Source organism: Cavia porcellus, unplaced genomic scaffold (genome assembly GCF_034190915.1).
Source record: "Cavia porcellus strain 051 isolate PalLab524CR breed Dunkin Hartley unplaced genomic scaffold, mCavPor4.1 scaffold_17, whole genome shotgun sequence".
Taxonomy (NCBI): domain Eukaryota; kingdom Metazoa; phylum Chordata; class Mammalia; order Rodentia; family Caviidae; genus Cavia; species Cavia porcellus.
Window position 1 is genome coordinate 2573439 of NW_026947500.1, and position 25306 is coordinate 2598744.

The following is a 25306-nucleotide window of genomic DNA, read 5'->3' on the forward strand; positions in this document are numbered from 1 at the left end:
GTGCGCCCTACCGCTTTGCTCCGCTTTCGTGCGGCTCCGACTTCTATCACCAGGTAAGGACATCCTGCAAGCCGAATTACAGTTAGCTGGCGAAAAACAAAATCCAGGGGGTCCCAAGAGCCTTAGAGTACGTAAAGGGGGAAAGGGTGATCGGCATGAGCTCAAACGTCCCCCATGACCGACACACAGAGTACACAAAGCAGCGGTTTCCACTGGCGGGGCTCCGAGGAGGAGGATGACGGGAGAAGATAAGGAACTACAAGCCCCAGCATGCAGTGCTGCGTGGCTCCTGCGGAGGCCGGCGGGCCGCGCTGCCCGGTCTCGCTCTGGAACCCGGGCCGACCACTACTGGCTGACTGCCGACTGGAATGCTCAGCAAGAGGAAGACGGACTCAGCGCTGAGAACGAGTCTTTCGGCCTTGTACCCCTGACGCTTGCAGACTCTAAGCCCTTGGTATGCTGGGCAGTCGGCGCTTTGAGGGCCAATTGATAGGCCCTAGCTGGTACCGGAGCTTCACAACCCTGGCGCTGCCTATGTTGCCAAGGGAACTCCAAGCCGGACGTGACGCCGCCGTGCAGGAAGAAGGGAGAGGCGGGGCGTGACGCGGTGACGTCCTCCCAAGATGGCGGAGAGAGAGTGAAGAAACTGTTTTCTCTGGGTAGCTATCGGTGAGTGTCTACTACACCCGCTGCCTTCCATCCTTGCACCCTTCAGACCCTGGGCCATCCCAAGGCAGGCCCCTTAGAATTCGAGAGCGGGTCGCGGTGAAGGTGTAAGACTCGGCCGAAGCAGCCGCGGCAGTGGCTCTGACCACAGCCTGTGCTGGGGGCAGTTCGCGGGAGTGGGAGCTGGGCGGAGGACTGGGCAGCAGAACACAGGAGGTCTGGCATTGGTTGTCACTTTCAGATTCCGTCTCGCGTGGAGAGAGCGAGAGGGGAGGGGTGATGGTCTCTTCCGGGCTGGTGACGGCACCTTTGACAGCCTGGACTTGGCTCAGTCCCCGTCTCCTGGGCACCTTCCCTGCGCTTTAGAGAAACTGCACAGCGAAGCTGACAGCTTTCGGTGATTTTCGAACAATTATTTTTAAAACTCATACTGTGGTCTCCAATAGTGTCTCTTTTTTCTTGACCATATGTATGCCTACTAAGCTTTGAGGGTTTAATTGATGTAAAAGCTTGTATTTGGCAGCCCTTTTGCAACTCATGGGAGTGTTTTCATTCACCATCATTTATTGATGTGTCCAAAGAATTGTGGTGATGCCCAAGGTAAAACAAAGACATCCTTCAGCATTTAAACTGTGTGTTTTAAGGCTTCTCAGAGGGGGTAAACCAAGAGCTAACTTTATTCTTCAGGAACTTCTCTGTCCCTTTTCCCCCTACCTATCCCGCAGTTATTTAGGTAAACATTTGTGAAAACTTACAGGTACTGATTTATCTTTCTTTTTATCTTTTAGATCAAGGGTAAATTTGCATCCTCATATCAAAATGCAGTATTCACACCACTGTGAGCACCTTTTAGAAAGACTGAACAAACAACGAGAAGCAGGTTTTCTTTGTGACTGCACCATAGTGATTGGAGAATTCCAGTTTAAAGCCCATAGGAATGTGCTCGCCTCGTTTAGTGAGTATTTTGGTGCGATCTACAGAAGCACTTCTGAAAACAATGTTTTTCTTGATCAGAGTCAGGTGAAGGCTGATGGATTTCAGAAATTGTTGGAATTTATATACACAGGAACTTTAAATCTTGACAGGTAAAGTACAAGTTTTATTTTCAGTTACAAAAAGTAGAATCTCAGGCCCCATTACAGATTTAACCAAATTTGAATCTTCATTTAGGAACCTCTCTGGGTGACTCACACACCGTTAACATTTGATAAGCCACTTGAAAGTCCTGTGAGGGAGCAGGAAAAAGTAGTAGAAAAGAGTTTGCATTAGACTGTTCCTGTTTCTATTCCAGAAAAGTTGGTTGCCATCTAAAAAGGCCTCAGAATGAATGTGAGGAAGCCAGCTCTTATTTTTGTGTTCCAGAACTTTTTTTTTTTGGCCAAAAAACTTAACATTTTATTTTTCTATAGTATTTCATTGGTAGCTATATATAGCCAATTTTCTCTTTCCGAGTTCTGTAAAATGGGAAATCATTGCTTAAACATACTGAGTTAAATTTTTAAAATGTTCTCTAAGTTATACCTTTTTCAGCATTCTGCTTTACTAGCATTTTAAAAGACATTGTAATATATGCAGCTGTCAGAAAAAAGTTTTTCTTTCATCAGAATACTGTCATTTAGCCTTTTTTTCTTGCAGTTGGAATGTTAAAGAAATTCATCAAGCTGCTGACTTTCTCAAAGTGGAAGAGGTGGTAACTAAATGTAAAATAAAGATGGAAGATTTTGCTTTTATTGCTAATCCCTCTTCTACAGAGATATCTAGTATTACTGGAAACATTGAATTGAATCAACAGACTTGTCTTCTTACTCTGCGAGATTATAACAACCAGGAAAAATCAGAAGAATCTACAGATTTAGTTCAGGCAAATCCTAAACAAGGAGCTTTAACAAAGAAGTCATCTCAAAGTAAAAAGAAGAAAAAAGCTTTCAACTCCCAGAAAACAGGGCAGAATAAAACAGTGCAGTTTCCCAGTGACATTTTAGAGAATGCATCCATTGAATTGTTCCTAGATGCAAATAAATTGACCACACCTGTAGTTGAACAAGTTGCACAAAGAAATGATAATTCAGAACTTGAGTTGACATCAGTTGTGGAGAATACTTTTCCAGCACAAGATATTGCGCAAACTGTTAGAGTGAAACGGAAGCGTGGAAAATCCCAACCAAACTGTGCCCTGAAAGAACACTCTATGTCTAATATAGCCAGTGTCAGGAGTCCTTATGAGCTGGAGAACTCTGGGGAAGAGTTGGATCAGAGGTATTCCAAGGCCAAGCCCATGTGTAACACCTGTGGGAAAGTATTTTCAGAAGCCAGTAGTTTGAGAAGGCACATGAGAATACATAAAGGAGTTAAACCTTATGTGTGCCACTTGTGTGGGAAAGCATTTACCCAGTGTAATCAGCTGAAAACACATGTAAGAACTCATACAGGTAAGACTGATTTGTACGGAGGTATCTTTTTTTTTTTTGTATAATTCTTTTATACTGTGACAAATTTGGGGGGGGTGCTTGAATTAAATCGAGGGCCTTGTGGATGCTGTGCCCTAAAATCTAAAATAATGTTTTTATAGAGAGTATATTAATACATGGCATTGAGTACTGATGACCAAAATTTGCCTTGTTCTTTTATTCATAAAATATTTAATGTTATACTGTTGAAAATTTATTATTTTTATTTTTTTATTTTTTTGTTTTTTTCCTTTTTATCGGTCCCAGGGATCGAACTCACGACTGCCTGCATGCAACGCAGGCACTTATGCTGCTGAGCTAAATCCCCAGCCCCGAAAATTTATTTTTGTAATTAGTATTTAATAACATCAGTTTCTTGTATCATTTTCTCTCAAAATAAGCATAACCTGAGTTCCACCTTTGGAGGGACATTTTCTCTTATCAGCTATAATCTTTATCTGTTAAGAAAATGTAATTACAGCTCTGGTCAATTTTCATGTATTACCAGCACTTATTATGTGCTTCCTAGACTTTGTGGATTTTTGAATATCTTTATTAGAATTATAGATACATTGTTTCCTGAAATATGAGCACTCACTGATACACTCAAATGTGCACTTTTTTGGATTGTTTTGTATTCTTACTGATCTCACTATTACAAGATAAAAAACGTTAGCTTCATTTCATTCTACTGGTGTTTCCAATAGTCTAGTGAGAGTTTTTTTCTGCTTTTATTGCTAGCAGTTAACATTTCTTGACTATCAAAACTAGCACTGTTTTTCTTGTTTTTTGTTTCTTTGAGACAGTCTTGGTGTACAATTCAGGCTGACCTTGAACTCAAGGCTGGCCTGAGGGCAGGTGTGTGCTATCTTGCCCAGCCAAAACTAGTTGAAAGCTTATATGACTTTAATAACTAAGCCAGATTTCTTTTCCTTCTTAATAAAACTTTTATTTACTTGTTCTTTTAGGTGAGAGGCCATACAAATGTGAATTATGTGATAAAGGATTTGCTCAGAAATGTCAGCTTGTCTTCCATAGTCGCATGCATCATGGTGAGGAAAAACCCTATAAATGTGATGTGTGCAATTTACAGTTTGCAACTTCTAGCAATCTCAAGATTCATGCAAGGTAAATAAGTTGTTTGACTTTAATCACCATAGTCTAATGAAAACACTATATTATATTGGAATTCATTACAGTAAGGCAAAAAATGTTAATGAATTTTTCTAAGCTAAAACCTCAGTATTCATGTTTAATTGTAGTGTTGGTACTTTGTGATAAATAAGTGAGTTTCGGGTTGCAGTTTGGCACTGAGTCAGTAAAAACTTTAACATCAGTATACTAATACAATATTCTCAGCACATATGAAGAGCCACCAGGAAGTCATGGTGGTTAAGAGGGAAATAAAAAGGGGGAAAACTAGAAATTAAGATAGAGTGTTTGGTGGTAGAAGTTTCTGTAGCCCATGTAAAGCTTTTCCTGTTGACACTGAGAAGTGATATGAGCTTGCCTACATTTTAAAGGATTATTTGGGTACTTGCTGTATAGTCATGCTTTGGCACTCAATGCATTTTGACGTAAAATTTTGTTTTGGTACCCAGTGGGCAAGCTAGAACTTGTTGGTGTAAATACTGTTTTTTTTGTACTGGGAATCGAACTCATGACCCCATACTTGCTAGGCAGGTGCTGGGCCACTGAGCCATATTCTCTAGCCCCAGAACAGTTTGGTATTTGTTATTTTTGGTGCTTTTTGTACCTCCTAGAACCAATTAACAAGTATTAGGTAACTCTGTTTTAGGAAGAGACTGCAGGATTGAGTTAATAAACTATGGATAAAAACCTAAGTAAGAATAATGCTGGTTCAGGCCAAGGTGACAGTGGAAGAGCTAAGTAGCAGTCAGATTCTGGGTACATTTTAGCAGTAAAACTAACAGAATTTATGAACAGTTTGGATGTGATGCCTGAAAGAAAAGTCAAAGATGATTTCAAGGTTTTAGGCAAAGGATCTGAAAAGGTAGAGTTGCCATTAACTAAGATGGAGAAAGGTTGTGGGTAGAGCAGCTTCAAGTCAGAGTCCTGGAGTTTATGAATATGGTTCTGAATGTTAAATTTGAAGTGACTATTATACGTCTGAGTAGAGATGCGCCATAGACAAGTGGTAATCAAAGTCTGGAGTTGAGAGCACTGATTTGAGCTGAAGACACTACATTTGGCAGTCATCAGTGTGTAAATAACATTTAAAGCTATAACACTGAAGTATACCACGTGAGTGAATGTGGATGAAAAAAAGATCAAGTCCTGAGGCACTCTTGAGAGATCTGGAAATTGGGGGGAAACCAGCAAATGTCGTAGGCAGGAGCAACTAACACAGGAAGGCTACCCTGGGATCCAGGAGAAGAAAAGTGTTCCAGCGAGGCACCATCAGCTGTAAAGAGCTGATAGGGAGAGCCGGGCGTGGTGGCTCACGCCTATAATCCCAGCACTCTTGGAAGGTTGAGGTGGGAGAATCATTGCAAGTTCGAGACCAGCCTTGGCTACAAAGTGAGCTCAAGGCTAGCCTGAACTGCATAGCGAGACCCCTTCTTAAAAAAGACAAAAAAAAAAAATGCTGATAGGGAGAGGACCACTAAGATTTGGAGATCAACATTGCTCTTGAGGAAAGCATGGTTAGGAAATGTTAATAGAGAACAGGTCAGTACAGAAGTAATGGAAATAGAAGTTTTGGAGACAAACTTTGGTGAAAGGAGAGATAAAGGAAGGAGCAAATGAGGTCACAGATCTTTTTTGTTAAGATGGAACAAGTCAGTATATTTTATGCTATAATCTCTTGGATGAATGATATAGGACAGGGAAATTTTAGGAGTGCGATCTCATACACTTTATAAATGGAGTCTTTGGATTGAGATGAACTATCATATTCATGTTATAGTTAACCCACAAGGAAAACAATGTTGGTGCAGATGCTCTAGGTAGACATCTTTTTTGATTAAATTTTTCTCAGTGAAATAAGCAAGATGTCAACTGGAAGTGAGGATGAGGAAGAAGTACTGGTTGTTTGAAGGAGTTTTAACAAGTGAGAGTGAATGGACTAGAGAAATAATTGCAGAATTAGGGGCCCACTATCAACCATGTAAGAACTAATTGATCAGAACTAATGTTTTGGTAAAAAATTAAAACATTTTTCTCAGTGAGAAAACAACTGTTGATTTTAAATTATATAGTTTTTGTTGTTGTTTTTTGTGGTTTTTTTTTTTTTGGTCTTTTTTGGGACAGAATTTTGCTATGCAGTTCAGGCTAGTCTTGAACTCTCTTTGTAGCCCAGGCTGCCCTCACACTTATAGAAGTTCTCCTGCCTCAACCTCCTGAGTGCTAGGGCTGTAGGCGTGAGCCACCATGCCTGGCTAAATATATAGTCTTAACCTATTAAGATGAAACAAAATAAAATGTTGTATGAAAAACACTTGCTATATAAATTGACCTTCCAATTGTTTTACTTACCAGAATATAACTTTATATTTGCAAACAGGAAGCATAGTGGAGAGAAGCCATATGTTTGTGATAGATGTGGACAGAGGTTTGCCCAAGCCAGCACACTGACCTATCATGTCCGTAGACATACAGGAGAAAAGCCTTATGTATGTGATACCTGCGGAAAGGCATTTGCTGTTTCTAGTTCCCTTATCACTCATTCTCGAAAGCATACAGGTAAGAGTTTAACATGGAGAGACTGCTTAAAATATGGATACTTCAAAAGAAAAAGGGGAATTGGGCGGTTATAGAAGGTAGATTGTGAATTTTGTAGTTAGATATACGTAATTGTAATTTTTAAAGCAGTATTTATAGTTGTCACATAAATATGAGCTATAAAAGCTAATTTTCTAGAATAAAAGGTGGGTGAAATTTTTGTTATGTAACATTAAAATCAGTATAGTGATTTTATAGTGTAACTTGAGGCCTTTTTTTTATGACTTTGGGGAACCTCCTTAGCCTCTTGAAATTTTATTTCCTTTGTCTAAAACTGTACAGTGAAGAGGCAGGGTATTATAAATGGGTTTTCATGCCTTCTTAGGATCTTGCCTTCAGAGACATTCTGAGATTTACACTTAAACAGATAACTCAAATGTAAATTATCTGTTTTGAAGCAAACTGTACTGGTTAGACTTTGATTTTTTTGGTAGGGTATGTTTCTAAATAGAATCTTTAACTACTGTTACTCTTGTTTAATAATAGATAATAAGGTTTGAAATAGGAATTGATAGATTTACATGATCTTAATCATATAAAAAATCAAAATCCTTGTCCAACTCATCTCTTCTTGAAGGGACATTAACAGGAATAAAGTTTTAGTATACAAAATTATCAGGTTATCTGAACAGTTCAAAATAATTGTTAATAACTCATGTAAGTTACAGTGCTGAAAATACCTCTGATATCCAATAGAGAGGTTTTAATTTAATATTTGAGAACAGCGTACTATAGATTATTTGTAATTGATAAGTATTATATATATTGGTATTAGTACACCACTTCGCTATCTTTTATTTTCCATCTAGGTGAAAAACCATACATATGTGGTATTTGTGGGAAAAGTTTTATTTCCTCAGGAGAGCTCAACAAACACTTTCGATCCCATACAGGTCTGTGTTTAGGGAGAATGTATTATTTTTTGTTCTCTCTTAATTTATTTTAATGTAAACTTTGGCTTTTAAACCATTGTGGACTATATGGTATCTAGTCATACTTTACCTATAGCAATAGCTTAATGTATAAATACCAACTTTTTATTTACTTATTTTTTAGTTGTTTGGAATATGAATGAAATTTGGTCAACAGTTGTATAAATTTTCAAAGAAATGTCAGATAATAGTTTTTAAATGATTTGGACTAAATTGCACAGATATACCAAGAAAGAAAAATACATAGGAAATACCAAGATGATATCAGATTTTACTAAAGTGTTTTTATATGTGATTACAAATGAATTTTAACACTGACATGTTTGTTAAAAAGTAGTGTGAAGTTGTGTGAAGAAAATACTGTATATAAAGAATGAAATAAAGAAAATGTCACTTTCAAAGTATATTCTTCATTTTAAAAGTTCTTTCTCGTGATTTTTGCCTAGATAAGTGTGAGCACCTAGTAGAGACTTAGTAACTGTGTTGGCAGCTTGCTTCTCAGTGTGGCCAGCCTGTGGCCAGCAGGTTGTGGAAAGCACTAGCAACGCTGCCATCACTGCGCTGTAACTGCTGCCCCTTGCTTGACGGTGTAAAGCACTGAGTAGTTTTTATTTCAAAGGAATTATATGACAGACTATTGTCAGTATTTCTGAAGGATCTTCTGGAAGTATCTAAGAGTGGAAACCATAATTACAATTTTTTCCTCTAGCTTTGTCAGTCTCTTAGCCAGTGTTTGACATGTAGTTGACACTCAGTAAATATCTGATAGAATTAAAAACAGTAGGTTATTTTTTAGTTTGCAAAAATTTAAGGTAATGAAAATGTTCAATTTTCCCTGAAATAGGGCTGTTTTCTATAAAGCAATGGCTATATGTATAGAATTTCTCATTTCACTGTATTATAACCAAAAAGTCATTAAACTGGTAGTTTGAAACCAAATTTAAACAGTATAATAATTTTTGCTTTATATTTGTCAATATTTATACTTAGCAGTTTTGAAAATGTGAATCTTTTAACTTTTTAACTTGTTTTTCAGGAGAAAGACCATTTATCTGCGAATTATGTGGAAATTCTTACACAGATATTAAAAATTTAAAGAAGCACAAAACAAAAGTCCATTCTGGTACATGTCTATTTACCTATTTTTTAAAAGCAGAGATACATAAGGAAATTAGCTTTATAATGTTCTTAAAAGTGCTCCTCTGCATTTCTTTTTATATTAAGCTTCTGATTAAAAATTTAAAAGCTTGAAATATTTCTTCCTTTAAAACCCTGACTTGTGAACATTTCAAGAATGAAAGAATTTATAAACAAGCTGTGTATCACTATTCCCCATACCATCCTCTTGGTAAGCTAGGATTGACTGTGGTTACTGTTAAAAACAAAACAAACAAAAAAAGCTTATCTCCAGGTATGACAGTGCACACTTGTAATCCCAGCACATGGGAGGCAGAGGCAGGAGGATTGCAAGTTCAAGGCCAGCCCAAATGACATGGCAAGAGAGAGAACAAACAAACAGACAAAAAAAGAGTTATCATGAAGAACAGTCTAGAAATATATGAGGAAGCAAGGAAACCAGCAGCCCCAAATGGTTACAGACTACAAAATTTTAAGCATGTTGCTTAAAGTGAATCCTTGAAGAAGACTTACTATTTTATCTTACCATTTTCTTTTGTCACAGTGAGAAACAAATCACTAAGCTTCTTTAATATGTAAAGATAGTAGATAAATCTCTTACAAAAAACCATAAATATAAAGGTCAGGTTAGAAAATCTTTTAACTGGCTGGTCTGAAGGTAGTGAGTTACCTCAATTGATTGTTCACAATCAGTACAGATTGAATACCTTGTTCTTCTCTTTCCCCCCTTCTCACTACTGCACTTGACTAGTCTTAAAAAAAAAGAAGAAAAAGAAATCTTTAACTGCAGTTGTCATTTTAACAGCTGTTTATGAAGTACCTGTGAGGTGCGTGTAACTGCAGGGAACATAAAGTGAAACGAGCGTAGGACCAGAAAGGGCACGAAGACCAGGAATCTGGGTAAATGGAAAATGTAGTAACCACACAGTGCTGAAGAAGACACGGGAGGTTTTTCTGAGATGCTAGAAAAGGCTTGATCTTGGGGCACTTTAGGGACTGGAAGGATGAAGATGGGGAAGGGAGGCCAGAGAACACTGATGAGTCAGTGTGACAGGAAGGCACAGGTTTCATTCTTGACAGGGTGAACTACGGTCGGGGGAAGATACAGAGAATTGCAGTTTTATAAAAGCAATACGCCTTTTTGTCCAAGGACAATGAAACAAATCCCAGCAGTGCACTGAAGTGTCAGGGCTTGTTAAAACTGGCAGGAAAGTGCAAGGCAAAAGCGCTTCACTTAGAAATAAATAATTGGTCCCCTCTGTACAGCACAGTCTTTTTGCCTCTAAGTTTATATGAAAGTTTCGTATATCTGAACTTACAGAACATTCAGTGAACAAACAGATTTTACTGTATTTCTCTTCAGTACTTCGCGGGAGTTAGAGAAATATAACTTGACATTTACCCTCAAGGAGTTTGCTGTCTCATTTAGAATTCAGCCTGAGTAGAATGTTAAGCATTAATCAGAGACACAGATGCTCCAAGACAGCAGCATACTGAAACTTAACAAAAGTGTAATAAAGTAGGTTAAAAATTCACCTCAGTGTAGTGGTAAGTCCATTTTTATAATGGAGTTGGTGCTTGAACCTAGTCTTGAGACCCGGGCTGAGTTTTTATAGATAATAAAGCAGGGGTGCGAGTAAAAGAGAAACAGTTTCCCCCAAGGGTACAGAATGTTGGAATTCCTGGGAAAGATAAACAGATTAATATTCCTCAAGCATCTTGTTTACTTTTGTTTTTAAAGATAGTATAAATTTTCCCCCCTTTTCATTTCAGGTGCAGATAAAACTCTAGAGTCTAGTGCAGAGAATCATGCTTCGAGTGAACAAGATTCTATCCGAAAAAGTCCTTTGTCAGATACTATGGATGTGAAGCCTTCTGATATGACTCTACCCCTAGCTCTTCCACTTGGGACTGAGGACCACCACATGCTTCTTCCTGTCACAGATAACCAGTCTCCTGCTTCAGATACATTGTTGAGGTCAACTGTGAATGGGTATTCAGAACCACAGTTGATTTTTTTACAGCAGTTGTACTGACATGGTGAGAAACACGGAATTGCTTAGACATCTCGGGTAGTGATACTCATATTACATTTCTGTTTGTTTCGGTTGTGACCATTACTTTGATTCACTGAAGTAAAGCGCCAGATACTGCATCATTACTGCAGTGTTTGTTTTTGATTTTTGGCTTTTATGTCTAGAACATACACATAGCTTTTTAAGAATGAATTCTACTACGGCAGCAGTATTTTGGGTGGATAATTTTTATTCTCTTATTTATTTATTTTCTTTTTTAGGTTATTTTGAAAGAGTCTCACTCTGTAATTCAGACTGGCCTTGAACTGACTATGTAGGCCAGGCTGGCCTTGAACTCTTGGTGATCCTCCTGCCTCAGCTCCACGTGCTGGGATTACAGGCATGTGCCACCATATCTGGCACTTTTATTCTCTTTTAAAACTGCCTTAATTTCTTTTTCTTTTTTTTTTTTGCCATTTTAGAGTTGCCCATCATTTTCTGAAATATAAACTGTCAGTTTGTATCTTTTTTCACTTATAGTATTTTTTTTTCTTCTCTAAATTTAAGCAACATCCATTATAATACCAGCCAAGTGTTACTACTTGTGAATTCCATAGACCAATACATAAAAGTATGGTGAAAAGATGAAATTTCATATTTCTGCCTATGAAAATTTAGGCATGAAAAAGAATCGTACTATTACTTTACTGTGTTCCATTAGAAGTAACTTTTCTAATGAAACTAAAAGCAAATGTTTTTCTTAAAAACTAGAGAACTGTGTATACATTTTTGTTCATGTAGAACTCAGCATTCTGGAGAAAACTGGTCAGTGAAGTCAGTATTTTTGATTTGAGTTGAGACTGTATTTTCAAAATAAACTTTAGATAGATATTTGATGTTTTTATCTAGTCAAAAGAGTTTCAAATTTTGATTCAGTTTATATTAGGTTTGTAGATTATTGGAATGGGGAGTATATACCAAGTTTTGAAAATTTTTGATAAGCCTCTCATGCCTATTATGCACTTTTAAAAAATATTAAATTATAAAAACTTTTCTATATATAAATTCAGTACATACTAGAAATCACTTGGCTTCTAAATTTGATACAGTATATGAATAGTGAAGAAACTTGCCTCGCATGTTTGAAGCCCTGGGTTTGATCCCCGGCACCACAAAAAAACAAAAAATACTAACTTCAATTATAAGTTAACATTCTGAGTTAACAGAAAACTAGTTTATTACACATTTTATATTTGAGTTTTCTATAAACTTCGGGTTTTTAAATTTTATAAATTAAGCCATGGCTTTTGGTTACTGTAGTTTTACAGTGGTCCTTTTCCTTCCAGGTAAAGGAAATTTAGCATTATTCTGATATTTGCTGCCACTTTTCCCCATCCCAACTTTCAGCATATTAATTTATTTCACTGCCTGATCTTTGGTCTTTAAATTACCAGATTCACATAATCCTTTCCTGTAATGCTAATTAAACATCATGGTGACACTTCTTATCTCTGTCATGCATTGTTGTGCTTATTTGTTTTCAGCTTTTAAGCTATACCTTTAATAAAGTTAATGTGTTTATTGACACTGATTTCTTTGATCACAGTTTTCTGTTTGGGGACCAAGTCCATAGGAACCATTTAGAAGATACTTCATTCTCATAGGCTGTGAAGGGATCAGTGTCATCACACCCAGGTTTTAGTCTCCCCTTTCTTAAGTAGGCTCAAGTTAGTTTTCGTTCCGTGCTGTCAGGCAGCCCCAAAGTAGACAGTTTTCTTTATGTAGTTCCAGTCTGGCTGCAGACTTGCAGTGATCCTCTTGCCTCAGCTTCCCAAGGGCTGGGATTAGGTATGTGTCACCACACCTGGTTGACAGTGTTTGATTCTTGGTAAATGAGGAAAAAAAGCCATCAACTGTGGAAGTAAGATAGGTAAAGGAGCAGGTTTAGAGAAGAAAGATACTTTTAGTTTGTGCTGCATTTGACTGGTAGTGAAGTACTTGGGTAACAATGCTTGGCTGTGGTTGGAAATCAGGCCTGAAACCCAGAAGCAGTGAAAGCTCAAGATGTAGCTCTCCCAGCTATCCAAGTAAGGCTATTCATAAAAATGATCAAGGCAGTCTGGGAGGTGGCACAGGAGAGATGACAGAACCTTAAGGAAATCCATGTGAAGGATGAACAGAGATGCAAAGTGATAAAGATTGGAAGAAAGCCAGAGTGGACCAAGTTTTTCAGAGACGGGGGTTTGTAGTGACCACATGATAGAGAGGAAATAAGACATAAAAAAAGGACATTAGGTTGGGTAAGGAGCATGTTTATCCTTTGCAGTGTAACGGGAGTGGGAGCCAGATGGATATGGTTTGAGTGGTAGATACTAAGACAGTGAATGAATAGTTTAAAAATGAGAATGTTAGGTAAAGTCATTTTATCAAATATTTTAAAAGTAACAGTGGCATATACTTTTTTTTTTTTTTTTTTTTTTGGTACCAGGGATCAAACTCAACCTTGCACTTGCCAGGCAGGTGCTAGTGCCACTGAACTATAGCATCATGGAATATACTTCTAACATGACTTTATTTATTGCCTTTTTTTCGTATTGATAGTACTGGGCTGATTTTTGCTTTCAAATTTGAAACAAAATGAGCATAGGATGTGTGACAATGTACTGCAGCATGCTGTATTTCAGCTGGATCTTAAAAGGATGATCACTAAGGAAAAACGTTACATGCTTGCAGATTTATTCAGTGTAATTCAGTGTATGTGTCCTTGAGCCCTTACATATTGGTAAACGTAGAGAAAATTAACTTAGTCTTAGCCATTGAAAGCCTACTTCAATATAAAGCAAATATAATTTATGATATTTTAAAGTACCTAAGTTAGTGCTTAACCTTCTGGGAAAATGTGTATTCTCCCTTTTGTCCCATCTCTCAGATGGTGTCCAGATGTATGGAGAGGGCCCACATAACATCATGGAAACAGCTAGATAGGTTTTTGAGCTCTTCCATTCTCTGGGCATATAAACTAGACCATCAGGTCTTTTCTGGTCACACCCCGTAGGTCTTGGCTGACTCACCACACCTTAGTTCATATAGGTGTGGGAAGTTCTCTGAAGCTGTCCCACCTGCAGCTCTGTCTCCAGCCATCCAGTGTAAGGTCACAGGTTTATCATGTGTCCTCCCACTTCACCTGTCCCCTCCCAAGAATATGGGAACTCATGGACACTTGCATAGCACACAGCAATAGACGGCAAGCTTCACAGGTAAGGTTTACTTCAATGTGATTGTGTCTTAGGCTGAAAGGCCATCTCTCTCCTACTACGTCAAAGCAGTGAAAACTCAATGAATTACTGTTACGTTAAACAGCAGTGAATTACACTAACATTGTTGAGCAAAAGAAGTTGAGATATAACAAGATTATATACCGATTGATTCCATTTCTGTATAGTTCAAATTTAGGCAAAACTACAAGTCAAGGTAATGATTGTCCATGAAAGAATGTGGAGGAGCTGGCGGTCCTGACTTCTTTTGGAATAGGGTACATACAGGTTTATATTTGCTCTCATGAACTTGTGAAAGTGTTAGCACCTATCTATAACATCTAAATAGGACACAGAATACTTTTTTAACTTCTGAACTTTTGAAACTGCTTAATGTTCACTGGGAATTTCCCATTGGAAGTCTTTCTCCCACTTCACAACAACTTTCAGTTAAGATATCTATAGGGACCTTGTATGTTATTTGACAACTTGGTTATATTTTCATAATGAAAATAATTCATGTACTTCCCTGGTTTCTTCAGGGTTGTTTTTAATCTTTATTTTGTAAAATTTCTTTTAAAAATTAGTTTTTCACAATGGACTGCTACACAAAGTACACATTTGATAAAAGTAACTTGTAAATTAAGAAAACAAAAAGTAACCTATACTAAAATCTGTACTAATCTCTCAAAAGCAGTGAGACCATATGTGAAAATCATTTTATAGGCAGTTTTTCATAAATGTTGGCTTACTGGAACAAGAGCAAAACCTGCATTTGTTGAGTGCCCATAAGCATCTCCATAAGTTGGTGTCCAGTAATAATGCTTTTTAAGGCCATTGGAGACTTCTGCAAGATACACATGTCCATCCACCACAAAAGGCTCCACATCTGTATTTTCTGGTTTCAAACGACCCTTTTGAATTAAATCCGCATATGCCTAGGATTTTTAAGAAAAACTATTATCAGTAAGGATATAATTTATTCCATTTACAGTGCTTAAAAAAGGCAAATACGCAGTTTAGCGGTGGTACTTTATTATTGAAAACATTTTGAGCAACTGCTAAATTTTAACATTTTCTAGATAAGCAGATTTTCATAATTTGTTTTGTTTTTGAGACAGGGTCTTGCTGTGTAGATCAGGCTGGCCTTAAACTGTATAGCCCAGGTTGCCCTCAGCCTTCCAGGTGTTTGGATTATAGGTGTGTACTATCATGTCTAACTGACTTTTATTTATACACAATGAAATTATAATACTGTAAAACTTCTGAGTTTTAATATATAAGGATATATTTTGTCATTTGTGATTTCTTGATACTACTGATTTTTGATACTACTGATTATTTTTGATACTGATTTCTTGAGTTAATTTTTGACCAGTTGCCATGGTCAAAATTTTCATTTCCCAAAGGTATCCTTAAATGGTGGTGTGTTGAGCAGGAGGAAGGGCTGTTATATGTGCTTTCAAAACTCTGGTGATAGCTAAGGACTTATTCCTCAGAGAGAAAAGCAGAACTCCAGATTTGAACAAAATTTATCTGGAGTTTATGAACTCTCTGAAGCTAATCTACAGAGTTTGGCTAAGAAAGACAATTTCATAGTATTAGATACTGGCCATAGAGTAGATACAAACGTGTGGAACTGGTTTGTCAATAAAGTTGTAATTATAAGAAAAGGGACAGGAATGTAGACATTAAAAAATTTAAAAGTTTAGCTTGCTCTGCTCTTTTAACTTGTCATTATTATCTACAGAATTAACATATATAGCTTCTAGGATGTAGAACCACTAAAAGATAAGAATGTTTTCTAAAATTATCAGTGTTTTTTAGACCACAGTATATATTTTACTATCCTGTTATTGGTGGAATTTAAGTCCTATTGCAGATTTTAACATCTACTTTTTTTTTCATTCTTTGCAAAATAATACCCTTTATTACTGTCCTCTTTGGATTTTTGTTTATTTGGTCTTTTTGAGACAGGGTCTTACTATGTGGTTCAGGCTGGCCTTGAGCTCACTTTATAGCCTAGGCTGGTCTCAGATTTGTAGTGATCCTCCTGCCTCAGCCTCCTGAGTGCTGGGATTACAGGCATGTGTCACCACACCCAGCTATACTTTTTGTTTTGAAGTTACTGTATAGAACTCTTGTATTTGTATGAGCAATATACCAAATAAATGTTTTGATAGCCTGTACTTTTAATTATCTTGATACAAGTATTTGGGAGCAGATTAGAAATTGTCCAACATCAAATCAACTGTTGTGATTTTGTTTACTTTTGAGAAACTGGAACTGTTTAACTCAAGATCCTTTATATTATTATATGGTATTCAATATATTGTTATTTCAACCATGAAACTTTATAGTACAGGACTTATGTTAAAAATTACTAGAACTGGGCTGGGGATTTAGCTCAGCGGCATAAGCACCTGCCTTGTAAGCAGGTGGTTGTGAGTTCGATCCCCGGTACCGATAAAAAGAAAAAGAAAAAAAAAAGTATAAAAAAATTACTAGAACTGTGGTATCTCATTACACTTTATAACTATTTCCAGGGCACCTGTAAATAATGTCTGATGTGGGGCTGTGGATTTAGCTCAGCACCATAAGCACCTGCCTTGCAAGCAAGCGGTCATGAGTTTGATCCCCAGTACCGATATAAAAAAAATAATGTCTGATGTTACAAAGATCTCAGAAAAGGTCTTCAGTGAAGGAGGAAGAGGAGGAGGAGGAGCAGGTGGAGGACAGAACAAAAAAGCAAACTTACCGCGCACGTGTCCTCGTCAAACTTGTTGCCCCAAATGTAGATATGAGATAGTGCAGGGTTCGTTTTCATTGACTGTGAAAGTGCGACGAGTCCTTCCCCTTCTACACTGTTGCTGACTATTGACAGTCTGTGAAAGTGCAGAAGATAATGATGCCAGATACCAGCAGAGCCATAAAGGGAGGGTGCAGGGGCAGTCTTACTATTTTGTCTTATTCAGTAAATGGTTAGGTTACAAATACAAGTTTCCATCCTATTGAGTGATTATGATTTTTCTGTTAGAATTCTGGAAAATTAATGTAACAATAGAATTTTCTTATAAACTCCCAATTTTATGAACTTTAATAACTAGAATTAAAGTCAACTTTTAAAAAGACATTTCTTTTGAAAAATAGGAATTAAATGTGTACTATAACAAAACGAAATTTAGAAACCAAATTTTCACATTTCATCATAATCTTAGGAGTAAAAGCCCTCGAGGTTAGTATTACAGAATTTTTCTGTTATTTTGATTAAATATAAAACCATACTAACGCTTTAAGACTCCTGTTGTGGGAAGTAAGAGATTCACTGAGGTAGTTTGCACCTGCATTTTCTATTCTGTTAAAAGACAGATCTATCACTTCCAGGGTAGCATTGGTTTTCAGTACATCAGCCAAATACAGCATTCCATCTCGAGTTATTTTATTGCTGGGAAAGGAAAAATATTTAGTGATGCATGAAAATATAAAACACTATGCTTTTATTCACTTTGTTATTCATTTTAATCATTGCATTTTTTAGTTATTGGAAGTAGTATCCAACAGGGTATCTCATATACTGTGAAGATTTACAGACTGTCCTCACGAATGATACGTAAACTGTCACTCACCAGCTGACGTCAAGATACCGTAGGCTGCTGTTCCGATACAGTGCGTTACATAAGTGGTGAAAACCACAGTTTTTTATACCATGCTTACACAGGTGTAGTTCAACAAGGCAGTGATTTTCTTTCAACATGTGACCCAGATGGACTGTGGACTCTTCCTAAATAAAAGATACAGTCTTGTTTCTAAAATGTAACAGTACATGTCTATCCCAAATACATGTTATTTGAATGCATTTTTTAGAAAGATATTTAAAATTGTTAATAATTTGCATTTGGCCTATCCATTTTTGTTCATTAAGCACAACACTACAGTTTATTTAGATGCTTAAAGTGAGTACAAAGGGAAATAAAGATCACAGAATGATACACCCTACACTGTGCCATAATTAGATGGCGTAGTCGAACACACCAGGATGGTGCTGAATTAGAGAAAACAAGTCAAAGCAGTACCTACGGGTTTGCTGCTTTAACAATATACTTTTATACGGATCTTAGAGGTGTCAAAATCACTAGCTTCCCAGTCACTTTTTTTTAAATCAAGAAATACCAGAGCTTTATTAATATATAGACCAAAAGGACTTAATAGTTACAGATATTATATCCAATAACAGCAGAAGCAAGGGCTATAGTTCCGGCACAGTGCTAGCCTGGCAAACACAAGATCACAAGTTCCATCCCTGGCACACACAAAAAAAATGAATAGCAGAATACATCAGTGATGGAACTAATTTCTAGAATAAACCATGTATCAGACCATACAAAGTATTGATCAATCTTTAAAAAAAATTTTCCCCCAAATGATACCTTCTTAGAAATAGTTAGCAGGCACTTGTATCATGCAGTGGCTAAATGATAAAGAAGATGAGTAATCTGATTCACAATCAGCCATGAGTGGTGGTGTACATCTGTAATCCCAGTACTTGGAAGGCTGAGGCAGGAGAATTGCTATGAGTTTGAGGCCAGGCTGGGTTACTTTCTGAGTTCAGGGCCAGCCTGAATGAATGTAGTAAGACACTGTCTCAAACAACAACAACAAAATGATCAATCATTCCCAAAGGGAAATCAATCAGACACACCCCATATTGAGCACGTAAGTTCTGCTCTGTCCTTTGAGGTGTCTCCTTTCATAACCTTGCCCTCTTCCCACACTGGACAGACATTTCCCAATCTTGATTTTATTTTTAAAATATACTTACTGATATGTCTGTTTCCTCCCTTTTTTACTCAGGCCAAATTCCTGAATATTTTAATATTTTTAATCCTTTTTCCTGGTCACGGGAAGACTTTTTTTTTTTTAATTTCATGATCTAACTGCTTCTAGGCAAAAGGTTCATAGCCCTAATGATTTGAATACCAGGCCTTTTTCTTTTTCTTTTTTTTTTTTCTTTTTTTGGTCTTTTTCCTTTTTATCAGTACTGGGGATCAAACTCATGACTGCCTGCTTGTAAGGCAGGCGCTTATGCCGCTGTGCTAAATTCCCAACCCCTGATACCAAGCCTTTTAAGCTTTTAGCTCAATCAAAGCATTATAAACGGAACCATCCTTGTTAAGGAAGGGAACTACTATCACAAATCATAGAGGATTTGAGCTCCATTCTCTAGGATTTGTCTAGAGAGGCACTTCTCATTAATATCTTTCAAAGATACTCATGTCATTTAGCAATCAAAGATGAGCTCCAACATGGTACATTTTCATCTTTCTTTTTTTTTTTTTATTTAAGAGGAAAAAGAGAAAAACACAAAACAAACCAAAGTGGTGTAAGGGTACACGTAATACAGAACTCCAAAAAAACAAAACAAACAAACAAAAAAAACATAACAGTAAGAAATCACCTGTTAGTAGATTACATATTATCATCTTGAAAATAGTTCCTCAAATCACAGTATCAAAGAATACAAGGTGGACATTCAAACAGGGAGACTGCAAACAGCTGTGTTCAATGATCCAAAAACATTGATATAGTCAGCTATTTAACACCCCTAAACACACTTGCTGTTATATCCGTTAGAGCTCTTTTTCTTTTTCTTTTTTTTTTCCTCTCTTTTTTACAACAAAATTTACACATTTTGGATTTTATTACTCCTTAGTGCTTATTACTTTTTTTGCAGGGGAGAGAATACAGTCAAATATGGCAAAACAAAGCTGTCAGTCAATACCAAGGATAGACATAGCACATGGTGTAGAACAGAGTACAAGTTTATCAACAATGGTTATCAACGTTGTCCCTTGTTTCCTTAAAAAGAATTGTCTATCTCATTAGATATTATAAAGTTGGACAAAACAGTAGAGAACAAGACCAATAAAACTTAGGCATTGTAAACATTACAGGACTTCCAAAGAAGACAATAGTCAAACCAGAATGGGTATCTTAGTGAATCTTATTGTCTTCAAAGTAGTTGCCTATGTCTTCAAACTTGATACTATCATATAGAATGGAACAGAGTCTAATCAGTCAAAACAAGATCGTGGGAGTACTACAGGACTTCAAAACAAGTTAATAGGAAATAAAAAAGAGTTACTATTTATATATCCTAATTTTTTGAATTTTTTCTTTAATTAAGACAAACATAAGAAATGACTAAATAATTTTTTTAAAACAATAAGGGGGAGATTGAGATAAAACAGGACATAACAATATAACAATAGAGGTCACAGCATGACTGTTTCAAAAACCTAGTACTTCACCACCATATAACCTGACTTAATAGTAGTTACCATAGTGTCTTTTTCCTTGAAATATTTGGATAAAACTTCATATACTCTAGCTTCAAATATTTTCATATCAAGAAGCCCAGAATAAAGCCTTTCTAATTAATGAGTGAAAACTTTATAGGGCTCCAAGGCCACCTAATGGGGAATCATGATTACCACATATTTTTATATATTTGAATCATTACTTACATTAGGGAAACTATTTGGTATTCACACATGCGAGATTGATTTATTTCACTTATGAGTATGGTCTCAAGCTGCGCCCATTTATTGATAAATATCTCAATGTGATCCTTCTTTATAGCTGAATAATACTCCATTGTATAGAAATACCACAACTTTTTTATCCATTCCTCAGTTGATGGACACTTGGGTTGTTTCCAAGATCTGGCGATTACAAATTGTGCTGCTATAAACATAGGTGCACATATATCACTGTGGTATGATGCTTTCAGTTCTTCTGGGAATATGCCTAGAAGTGGAATAGCTGGAATAAATGGGATTTCCAGTCCCAACTTTTTGAGAAATCTCCAGACAAATCTCCACAAAGGCTGTACCAGTCTACACTCCCACCAGCAGTGCAGGAGAGTTCCTTTTTCCCCACAGCCTCTCCAGCATTTGTTGTCAGTTTTCTTGATCCTGGCCATTCTTTCAGGAGTGAGATGGTATCTCAGTGTGGTTTTAATTTGCATTTCTCTAATGACCAATGATGATGAGCATTTTTTCATGTATTTATTTGCCATTTGCATTTTTTCATCTGAGAATTGCGTATTCATCTCAGATGCCCATTTTTGGATTGGATCTTTGAATTTTGGAGGTCTGAGTTTCTTTAATTCTTTATATGTTTTAGACAAGAGGCCCTTGTCTGAGAGAGAGTTCACTAAAATCTTTTCCCAGTTTGTGGGTTTTCTTTTCACTATGCTGGAGATTTCTTTTGACATGCAGAAACTTTTTAATAAGAAGTGGTCCCAGTTATTGATTCTGGGAAGTATTTCCCGTGCAGTTTGAGTCCTGTTCATGAATTCTTTACCTACTCCTATGTCTCCAAGGTTTCTACCTAATTTGTCTTCCAATAAATTTAGTGTTTCTGTTTTAATATTCAGATCTTTGACCCATTTAGATTTTAATTTAGTACATGGTGATAGACATGGGTCTAGCTTTAGTTTTCGGCAAATGGAGAGCCAGTTTTTCCAGCACCATTTATTAAAGAGACTGTCGTTCTTCCAGTGAACCTGGTTGGCTCCTTTATCAAAGATAAGGTGGTTGAGTGTGTTCGTAGTTGTGGTTGTATCTTCTAATCTATTCCATTGATCTTCGGCTCTGTTTTGATTCCAATACCATGTTGATTTTACTACTGTTGCTTTGTAGTATAACTTCAAGTCAGGGATTGTGATGCCTCCTGCTTTGTCTTTGCTGCTTAGAATTGCCTTTGTGATTCTAGGTCTCTTCTGGTTCCAGATGAAATTTAGGAGTGATTTCTCTAGATCTATAAGGTATGTTGATGGTATTTCTATTGGGATTGCATTGAATCTGTATAAGAGTTTTGGGAGAATGGCCATTTTCACAATGTTTGTTCTTCCTATCCATGAGCAAGGGATGTCTTTCCATTTTCTGAGATCATCTTCAATTTCCTTTTTCAGTGTATTATAATTTTCACTGTATAAGTCTTTCACTTCTTTCGTAAGAGTAATTCCTAAATATTTCATTTTTTTGCTTGCTAATGTGAATAGTCCAGTTTCTCTTATTTCCCTCTCTGTAATTTTGTTGTTCATGTATAGGAATGCTATTGATTTCTGAGTATTGATTTTGTATCCAGCCACATTACTGAATTTATTTATTGTATCTAAGAGTATTTCAATGGAGTTTAGGGGGTCTTCTATGTAGAGTATCATGTCATCTGCAAACAATGATAATTTAACTTCTTCTTTTCCTATCTTTACCCCTTTTATTTCTCTTTCTTGCCTAATTGCTCTGGCTAGTACTTCCAGTACTATATTAAATAGGAGTGGTGATAAAGGACATCCTTGTCTTGTGCCCGATTTTAAAGTAAAGGCTTTCAATTTTTGGCCATTTAGTATGATGCTGGCTGTTGGTTTGTCATAAATGGCCTTTATTATATTGAGGTAAAGACCATTTATTCCAATTTTCTGTAAAGTTCTTATCATGAATAAGTGTTGGACCTTATCAAAGGCTTTTTCTGCATCTATAGAAATGATCATGTGATTCTTATTTTTGGCTTTATTGATATGGTGGATTACATTTATTGATTTGCGTATGTTGAACCATCCTTGCATTCCTGGGATGAATCCCACTTGGTCATGGTGTATAATCTTCTTGATGATTTGCTGGATCCTATTTGCCAATATTTTATTGAGGATTTTTGCATCTGTGTTCATTAGGAGATCGGTCTATAGTTCTCTTTTATAGTTGGGTCTTTCTCAGGTTTTGGTACTAGAGTAATATTTGCTTCCAGGAATGACTTAGGAAGGATTGCTTCCCTTTCAATTTCATTGAATAGTTTGAGGAGTGTCGGCATTAGGTCTTCTTTATATTTCTTGTAGAATTCTGCAGTGAATCCATCTGGGCCTGGGCTCTTCTTGGTGGGTAAGGACTTAATTACATTTTCAAGTTCATTAGCAGAGATTGGGTTATTCAACAGTTTTATATCCTCTTGATCTAGCTTTGGTACTTCATATGCTTCTAAGAATCTGTCTATTTCTTCTGTGTTATCAAACTTTTGAGAGTAGAGGTTTTCGAAATAGGTGTTGATGATCCTCTGTATTTCTATTGGGTCTGTAGTGATTTCTCCTTTTTCATTTCTTATTGCATGAATTTGAGCTTTTTCTTCCCTTTTTTTAATAAGGTTGGCTAGGGGCTTATCGATTTTATTTATTCTTTCAAAGAACCAACTCTTTGATTCGTTGATTCTTTGGATTGTTTTCTTAGTCTCTATTGCATTGATTTCTGCTCTGATTTTTATAATTTCCTCTCTTCTTTTGGCTTTGGGCTTGACTTGCTCTTCTTTTTCTAGCTGTTTGAGGTGTAGCATCAAGTTATTTATTTGTATTCGTTCTGTTTTCCTGATGTGGGAACTCAGTGCAATAAATTTTCCTCTCAGAACGGCTTTCATTGCATCCCACAGATTCCGGTAAGTTGTATCTGCATTTTCATTTTCTTTTAGGTATTGTTTAATTTCTTCTTTAATTTCTTCTGTGACCCACTGATTACTCAAGAGTGTGTTATTTAGTTTCCATGTGTTTGCGGAATTTTTGCAGTATCTTTTGTCATTAATTTCTAATTTCAGAGCGCTATGATCCGATAATATGCAAGGGATGATTTCAACTCTTTTGCATTTGCTTAAATATGTTCTGTGAGCTAATATATGGTCTATTTTAGAAAATGATCCATGTACTGCTGAGAAGAATGTGTATTCTGATGTTGTTGGGTGGAACATTCTGTATATGTCTATCAAACCCATTTGTTCACAGGTGTGATTCAGTTCTATTATTTCTTTGCTCATTTTCTGTCTGGTTGATCTGTCCCTTGGTGTCAGTGGGGTATTAAGGTCTCCTGTTACAATTGTGTTACTGATAATTTGAGTTTTCATTTCTGTTAATAATTGTTTTATATAACTGGGTGCTCTGGAGTTTGGTGCGTATATATTTAAGATAGTTATCTCTTCCTCTTGGAGTTTTCCCCTTACAAGTATGTAGTGACCTTCTTTGTCCTTTATGGTCATTGTTGGTTTAAAGTTCACGTTGTCTGCAAACAGAATGGCTACTCCTGCCTTTTTTTGGATTCCTGCTGCATGAAGAATTGTTTTCCATCCTTTGACTTTCAGTCTGTGAGTATCCTTCTGGGTTAGATGGGTTTCCTGTAAACAGCATATGGTTGGATTTTGTTTCTTGATCCATTCTGCTAGTCTGTTTCTTTTGATTGGTGCATTGAGACCATTTACATTAATGGTTATTACTGTTAAATGCTGGTTTATTGTTGACATGTTATCTCTCTGCTGTTGCATCTTTATCTTTCTGTTCTGTTTAATTATTTGCTTTGCTTAGTGGTTTTTTCCTTTGTGTATCTAAACTGTCTTTCAATATTTTTTGCAGGGTTGGTTTGGTGTTCATGAAGTTCTTCAGCTGTTCTTTGTCATGGAAGTATCGTATTGCACCATCTATTTTGAATGATAGTTTTGCAGGATATATCAGTCTTGGTTGGAAATCATTTTGCTTTAGGATCTGGAATACTTCACTCCATGCTCTTCTTGACTTTATCGTTTGTGCTGAGAAGTCTGCTGTGATTCTGATAGGTTTTCCTTTATAAGGATCTGTCTTTTCTCTCTGACAGCTTTTAATAATCTATTCTTGTGTTGGATTTCTGGGATGGTGATTATTATATGTCTGGGTGTAGTTTTATTTTGGTTATGACTGTTTGGAGTTCTATATGCTTCACTGATCCTGATGTCAGTTTCTGATCTCATGCTTGGGAAATTTTCAGCTATTACTTCTCTAAATATCCTCCTGACATCCTTCATGTTGTCTCCCTCTCTTTCATTAATCCCTATCATTCTTATGTTATTCTTCTTTGCATCGTCTTGCAGTTGTTGAATTGTTGTTTCCTGATTCCTTGTTATTTTCAAAAGATCTTTCCTTTCCTGTTCACTAGCTGCAATCCTGTCTTCAAGGTCTGAAATTCTATCTTCACTTTCATTAAGGCAGTTTTTACAACTTTCAGTGGAGTTTTTTATTTCCTGTATATCTCTGTGCATCCATTATG

General features: G+C 36.6%; 2 protein-coding genes across 6 annotated transcripts in view; one reads left to right on the forward strand and one right to left on the reverse strand.

Moving 5' to 3' along the window:
• Mynn (myoneurin) lies at window positions 1–12532 on the forward strand. 4 transcript variants are annotated; one of them, XM_003463517.5, is made up of 8 exons: window positions 3–669; window positions 1455–1751; window positions 2302–3095; window positions 4082–4241; window positions 6640–6818; window positions 7667–7750; window positions 8826–8912; window positions 10700–12532. In XM_003463517.5, the coding sequence occupies exons 2-8, from the start codon at window positions 1486–1488 to the stop codon at window positions 10960–10962; spliced, it is 1833 nt and encodes a 610-aa protein (XP_003463565.1). In that variant the 5' UTR covers window positions 3–669; window positions 1455–1485; the 3' UTR covers window positions 10963–12532. The 4 variants fall into 4 exon arrangements, with proteins under 4 accessions (XP_013000958.1, XP_003463565.1, XP_063083193.1 ...); XM_063227123.1 differs by lacking the exon at window positions 3–669 and adding an exon at window positions 720–1063; XM_013145504.3 differs by lacking the exon at window positions 7667–7750 and having other exon boundaries at window positions 1–669.
• The window catches only part of Lrrc34 (leucine rich repeat containing 34), a 26224-nt gene continuing 13418 nt past the window's right edge, over window positions 12501–25306 (reverse strand). The window contains exons 8-11 of one of the 2 annotated variants that reach the window (XM_063227126.1): window positions 17822–17976; window positions 17485–17640; window positions 16954–17080; window positions 12501–12854 (exon numbers count right to left, since the gene is read on the reverse strand). In XM_063227126.1, coding sequence (XP_063083196.1) covers window positions 12786–12854; window positions 16954–17080; window positions 17485–17640; window positions 17822–17976 — 507 coding nt within the window. In that variant the 3' untranslated portion in view covers window positions 12501–12785. Of the gene's footprint in view, window positions 12855–14715; window positions 15134–16953; window positions 17081–17484; window positions 17641–17821; window positions 17977–25306 lie in introns of those variants that run through there. The other variant, XM_013145506.3, reaches the window with a different exon arrangement.

Bases quoted from the DNA above. Each gene is read 5' to 3' on its own strand.
- Mynn (XM_003463517.5), top strand. From the start codon at position 1,486: ATGCAGTATTCACACCACTGTGAGCACCTTTTAGAAAGACTGAACAAA. The intron at 3,096-4,081 runs GTAAGACTGATT...TTGTTCTTTTAG, and splicing joins ACATGTAAGAACTCATACAG to GTGAGAGGCCATACAAATGT. The intron at 7,751-8,825 runs GTCTGTGTTTAG...CTTGTTTTTCAG, and splicing joins ACACTTTCGATCCCATACAG to GAGAAAGACCATTTATCTGC.